The sequence below is a fragment of the Oncorhynchus masou genome, unplaced genomic scaffold, assembly GCF_036934945.1.
Source record: "Oncorhynchus masou masou isolate Uvic2021 unplaced genomic scaffold, UVic_Omas_1.1 unplaced_scaffold_2791, whole genome shotgun sequence".
NCBI lineage: Eukaryota > Metazoa > Chordata > Actinopteri > Salmoniformes > Salmonidae > Oncorhynchus > Oncorhynchus masou.
Window position 1 is genome coordinate 14,254 of NW_027009218.1, and position 6,770 is coordinate 21,023.

Below are 6,770 nucleotides of genomic sequence, written 5' to 3' on the forward strand. Positions count from 1 at the left end.
ATTGGTTGGTCATTGTCATGACAACACCACAGTTACAAATTGGTTGGTCATTGTCATGACAACACCACAGTTACAGATTGGTTGGTCATTGTCATGACAACACCAACGTTACAGATTGGTTGGTCATTGTCATGACAACACCACAGTTACAGATTGGTTGGTCATTGTCATGACAACACCGCAGCTACAGATTGGCTGATCGTTGTCATGACAACACAACAGTTACAGCAGAGCCCAGGGCATCAACAGAGCCTTAGAGGTTTATAACATGGTGCTAGTCTGTGTTAGTTCTTACTTGCAGATGGCAAGCAGACACTCCTCGATAGAGTCTCTGGGCCTTGGTGAGGAGCGTCCTTGGACAGCCGATAGATAGTGTGGAGGGTAGAGTCGATGAGCCGCCGCGTAGTGCTCCGTGCCCGAGAAGTGGCCAGCACACTGGTCAGCAGGGGAAGCAGGGCCGGTCAATGTACCTGTTCATGGCCAGAGCTGTCTCTGTGGTGCTAGCACATCCTACAGGCCAGAGGACAGGCAGACATGTTAGTGAATGACAGTGGATAGACCAGAGGTCAACAGACAGACATGTTAGTGAATGACAGTGGATAGACCAGAGGTCAACAGACAGACATGTTAGTGAATGACAGCGGATAGACCAGAGGTCAACAGACAGACATGTCAGTGAATGACAGTGGATAGACCAGAGGTCAACAGACAGACATGTTAGTGAATGACAGTGGATAGACCAGAGGTCAACAGACAGACATGTTAGTGAATGACAGCGGATAGACCAGAGGTCAACAGACAGACATGTCAGTGAATGACAGTGGATAGACCAGAGGTCAACAGACAGACATGTTAGTGAATGACAGTGGATAGACCAGAGGTCAACAGACAGACATGTTAGTGAATGACAGTGGATAGACCAGAGGTCAACCCCAACACTTGACCTCTTGACTCCTTGGTTGTTTCATGCTGAGTTTCTCCCTAAAGCATCACTACAATGTAACTATAATCCTCACAAACCACTGATTCTGGACATCTACAGGCTGTAATAGGTTTTTATTTTTATTTTATTTTAAAAAAACTATTTTTTTTACCTTGTCAGCTTGGGGATCGATCTAGCAAACTTTCGGTTACTAGTCCAACGCTCTAAACCACTTGGCCACCTGCCCTAAACCACTAGGCTACCTGCCTCTAAACTACTAGGCTACCTGCCTCTAAACCACTAGGCTATCTGCCTCTAAACCACTAGGCTACCTTCCTCTAAACCACTAGGCTACCTGCCTCTAAACCACTAGGCTACCTGCCTCTAAACCACTAGGCTACCTGCCTCTAAACCACTAGGCTACCTGCCGCCCCAACCTAGCAAGTTCCAACATAGCACTAACCCACCCATTCAGCTTAACAACTATTCATTAGAGCTGGGCTGAAAGAAAAGCCTGCCCACCCAACAACTCTCCAGGACCAACGGTTGGTGACTGACTAACCACCGTTACACAACAATTAGAGAGAATCTCGGCATGTCAAGTACACAACCATGAATCAAAGGACTGAGTTCGGTTCCACCTGTGTGTTAGACATTATCCCTGAGGTCACAGTGACCTCTAAGGCAGACGGTTTCAGCAGGCATTGAGATAAATGGGGACTGTCAGCGTCGCTTTTTCTCTCTCTCTCTCTCTCTCCCAAGGGATTATGGTCCCATGGCAACGGTCTCCCATGGCTACAGTTTCCGTGCCAGCGTGGGGAATACTAATCCTCCCCCACAGGACCAGATGGAGCTGGGAAGTTGTATCTTATTTTTTAAAGGATGAGTAAACTGAACTAAGGTTTATCAAACAGACTTTTCTTGTTTTGATGGATCCACATTGAGCTTGAATCACATGGATCCACAACTAACTTGAATCACATTGATCCACATTGAACTTGATTGGCACATGGTTACACATTGAACCTGATTCATTTGGACCAAGGTGCAAAACAGCAGTCAATATTTACCCAACAACTCATCAACTCTGTTACTGTCGTCATTAGAGACCTTTGATAAACATGTTGTTACACATACAAGAGGTTATTACAAGCTATGGAGAGAGGATGAATGAATAGATGTATTGATTGGTTGATTGATATGTGAATGTTTGCTGTGTTTTCTCATTGACTGACTGACCAACAAAAGACTCTCTCCTACTCACCATGTCCAGGGAATACTGACTGGTTCACTGACTGACTGACTGGTTCACTGATTGACTGACTGGTTCACTGACTGACTGACTGACTGACTGGTTCACTGACTGACTGACTGGTTCACTGACTGACTGACTGACTGACTGGTTCACTGACTGACTGACTGGTTCACTGACTGACTGACTGACTGACTGGTTCACTGACTGACTGACTGACTGGTTCACTGATTGACTGACTGACTGACTGGTTCACTGACTGACTGACTGGTTCACTGACTGACTGACTGACTGGTTCACTGACTGACTGACTGACTGGTTCACTGACTGACTGACTGGTTCACTGACTGACTGACTGACTGACTGGTTCACTGACTGACTGACTGGTTCACTGACTGACTGACTGGTTCACTGACTGATTGACTGGTTCACTGACTGACTGACTGACTGGTTCCTCATGACTGACCTGACCTGGTTCCCCAACATTCAGACTGATTCACCTGAGCAGCTGACTGACTGGTTCACTGACTGACTGACTGTTCACTAACTGACTAACTGTTCACTGACTGACTGACTGGTTGACTGACTGAATTACTTGTTCACTGACTGACTGACTGAATGACTGGTTCACTGACTGACTGACTGAATGACTGGTTCACTGACTGACTGACTGATTGGTCTCTTCTCACCGTGTCCAGGGAAGCAGAGGCACGGAGGTCAGGCAGGAAGCCACCTCCAACAGGTGTAGCAGGAAGCTCTGGTCCTCCACGCCGTGCACGATCCAGGAACAACACCATTGGGGCCTTGTGGTCCGGACCAGAAACTAGCCGACATGTCTGGCTCTGTCACACTACCATCTGGGGGTGGAGGAGGAGGAGGAGGAGGAAGAGGAGGTAGAGGAGGAAGAGGAGGTAGAGGAGGTAGAGGAGGAGGAAGAGGAGGAGGAGGTAGAGAAAGAGGAAGAGGTAGAGGAGAAGGAGGAAGAGGTAGAGGAGGAAGAGGTAGAGAAGGAGGAGGAGGTAGAAGAGGAGGAGGATGGGGAAGGGAAGGAGGAAAAGGTAGAGGAGGAAGAGGAAGAGGTAGAAAAGGAGGAAGAGGTAGAAGAGGAGGAGGAGGACAAAGAAGAGGTAGAGAAGGAGGAAGAGGTAGAGGAGGAGGAGGAGGAGGTGGAGGAGGAAGAGGTAGAAGCCAAAATCCAACCAAAATTGGACGTTAAGGATATGAAAGTTCTGATAGAACCAATACATTCTACTGAGTAATATGTGTTAAAATATGTTATTGGGTCCTACCTTTATTGACGATGGGCATCTTGAGTGGAATACTGATGATGCCAACCAGGTCTGTAGTAGGAACCAGGGAGCGCAGGATGGCCCGGATACGCAAGGCCTCGCCTTTACCCTTGTTGATCAGCTGCAAGAGGGAGGGAGAGAGAGAGAGAGAGAGAGAGGAGAGAGAGAGAGAGAGAGGGAGGGAGGGGAGAGAGAGAGAGAGAGAGAGGGAGGGAGGGAGGGAGAGGGAGAGAGAGGGAGGGAGAGAGGGGAGGGAGGGAGGGAGGGAGAGGGAGAGAGAGAGAGGAGGGAGGGAGGGAGGGAGGGAGGGAGGGAGGGAGAGAGAGAGAGAGAGAGAGAGGGAGGGAGGGAGGGAGGGAGGGAGACCGAAAAAAATGGAAAGGGGGAGAGAGAGAGGGAGGGAGGGAGAGAGGGAGGAAGGGAGAGAGAGAGGGAGGGAGACCGAAAAAATGGAAAGGGGGAGAGAGAGAGAGAGAGAGGGAGAACAAGAGAGATAATATGTTAATGATAAATGTTGTGGGGTAGGGCAGCATCTACCAGGGAGGCTGTTGTTTTGGGCCAGGCGTCTCACTGAGACTACCAGGGAGGCTGTTGTTTTGGGCCAGGCGTCTCACTGAGACTACCAGGGAGGCTGTTGTTTTGGGCCAGGCGTCTCACTGAGACTACCAGGGAGGCTGTTGTTTTGGGCCAGGCGTCTCACTGAGACTACCAGGGAGGCTGTTGTTTTGGGCCAGGCGTCTCACTGAGACTACCAGGGAGGCTGTTGTTTTGGGCCAGGCGTCTCACTGAGACTACCAGGGAGGCTGTTGTTTTGGGCCAGGCGTCTCACTAAGACTACCAGGGAGGCTTGTTGTTTTGGGCCAGGTGTCTCACTGAGACTACCAGGGAGGCTGTTGTTTTGGGCCAGGCGTCTCACTGAGACTACCAGGGAGGCTGTTGTTTTGGGCCAGGCGTCTCACTGAGACTACCAGGGAAGCTGTTGTTTTGGGCCAGGCGTCTCACTGAGACTACCAGGGAAGCTGTTGTTTTGGGCCAGGCGTCTCACTGAGACTACCAGGGAAGCTGTTGTTTTGGGCCAGGCGTCTCACTGAGACTACCAGGGAGGCTGTTGTTTTGGGCCAGGCGTCTCACTGAGACTACCAGGGAGGCTGTTGTTTTGGGCCAGGCGTCTCACTGAGACTACCAGGGAAGCTGTTGTTTTGGGCCAGGCGTCTCACTGAGACTACCAGGGAGGCTGTTGTTTTGGGCCAGGCGTCTCACTGAGACTACCAGGGAGGCTGTTGTTTTGGGCCAGGCGTCTCACTGAGACTACCAGGGAGGCTGTTGTTTTGGGCCAGGCGTCTCACTGAGACTACCAGGGAGGCTGTTGTTTTGGGCCAGGCGTCTCACTGAGACTACCAGGGAGGCTGTTGTTTTGGGCCAGGCGTCTCACTGAGACTACCAGGGAGGCTGTTGTTTTGGGCCAGGCGTCTCACTGAGACTACCAGGGAGGCTGTTGTTTTGGGCCAGGTGTCTCACTGAGACTACCAGGGAGGCTGTTGTTTTGGGCCAGGCGTCTCACTGAGACTACCAGGGAGGCTGTTGTTTTGGGCCAGGCGTCTCACTGAGACTACCAGGGAGGCTGTTGTTTTGGGCCAGGCGTCTCACTGAGACTACCAGGGATGCTGTTGTTTTGGGCCAGGCGTCTCACTGAGACTACCAGGGAGGAATAAAGGATCAATAATAATGATGTCACTCAACATGCATCTCCGGAGCGCAGCGTCCCAGCAGGTCAATGAGTGCAGAGTAGAAGGACATGATGGCGTTCCCAGTATGGACCACTTCTTCCTCTTCCTCCTCACCAGACCTGGAAGCAGAGAGGGATGTGGAGGTCTCACTGGTCACGGTCAAAAAAACAAAACACCCCTGGCAACACCTTAATGCCAGAGCGTAGGTGTTCAACTAAATGCCTGTCCTCGTGTGACTTTAAGTTCAGCAAAACAAAAGCCCTTCAACATTAGCTAGTGAATCCCTGAGGCGATATACAGTGTTATGTTCATTAGAATGAATAGAGGCCTTGTGGTAAAGACATTGTATCTTGTTGAGCACGGAGTCGTTACCCAGTAGGTTCTCCTTCAGCTGTAGAGGGCAGGTCCAGAGCAGGGTCCTCTGATATCTTAATGGCTTCCAACATGGCCGCCAGCAGGCGTTTGCCCCCTCTCCCCTCAGAGCGGGACCAAAACACTCGGGACGCCTGATCAGCAGTTTCACCACCGTGTTAGAGTTCTCCTCCACACTCTCACCTGGAGGGAGGGAGGGAGGGAGGGAGGGAGGGAGGGAGGTAAGGAGTGGGAGAGATAATAAGTTGATGATATATGTTAAACGGCCAATTCCTTATCCACTTCATGCTCAGAGCATAGCTAGAGATAAAAACTCCTCTCTCTGGCTCCCTCTCTGTCTCTCTCTCTCTCTCTCTCTGTCTCTCTCTCTCTGTGTCTCTCTGTCTGTCTCTCTCTCTCTCTCTGTCTGTATCTCTCTCTGTCTCTCTCTCTGTCTCTCTCTCTGTCTCTCTCTCTGTCTCTCTCTCTCTGTCTCTCTCTCTGTCTCTCTCTCTCTAACGTACCGTTGCTGAAGACAGCGAAGCGGAGGAAAGACAGATATCTCTCTCCTTCTATGGGGTTCCAGCCAATGTCAGGGTATCCTTTAGCCAGCAGCATGGCACAGCTCTGCAGCCCACAACCTGCCAAGTAGGTCACCACCTACGGAACACACACCTGAGTGAGTCCATGCTGAATGTTTTAATGCACTCATCACTCAAGAGTTAGTCATGCCCGAGTCAGGGACTGACACTCCAGCCTGCCTGTTCAAGTTGAACAAATGTGATGTGACATGTAGTAGAGGGGTAGCTGGGTATTATGTGATGTGACATGTAGTAGAGGGGTAGCTGGGTATTATGTGATGTGACATGTAGTAGAGGGGTAGCTGGGTATTATGTGATGTGACATGTAGTAGAGGGGTAGCTGGGTATTATGTGATGTGACATGCAGTAGAGGGGTAACTAGGTATTATGTGATGTGACATGTAGTAGAGGGGTAGCTGGGTATTATGTGATGTGACATGTAGTAGAGGGGTAGCTGGGTATTATGTGATGTGACATGTAGTAGAGGGGTAGCTGGGTATTATGTGATGTGATATGTAGTAGAGGGGTAGCTAGGTATTATGTGATGTGACATGTAGTAGAGGGGTAGCTGGGTATTATGTGATGTGATATGTAGTAGAGGGGTAGCTGGGTATTATGTGATGTGACATGTAGTAGAGGGGCAGTTGG

General features: G+C 50.1%; 1 protein-coding gene and 1 pseudogene across 1 annotated transcript in view; one reads left to right on the forward strand and one right to left on the reverse strand.

Moving 5' to 3' along the window:
- Positions 1-439: 439 nt before the first annotated feature.
- On the reverse strand, positions 440-6,165 carry LOC135533904 (ryanodine receptor 3-like; annotated as a pseudogene).
- LOC135533905 (ryanodine receptor 3-like) overlaps positions 5,635-6,770 on the forward strand; it is a gene marked incomplete at its 3' end in the record, with an annotated part of 24,303 nt that continues 23,167 nt past the window's right edge. Inside the window, exon 1 of the mRNA XM_064961105.1 lies at positions 5,635-5,650. Coding sequence (XP_064817177.1) covers positions 5,635-5,650 — 16 coding nt within the window. The remainder of the gene's footprint in view (positions 5,651-6,770) is intronic.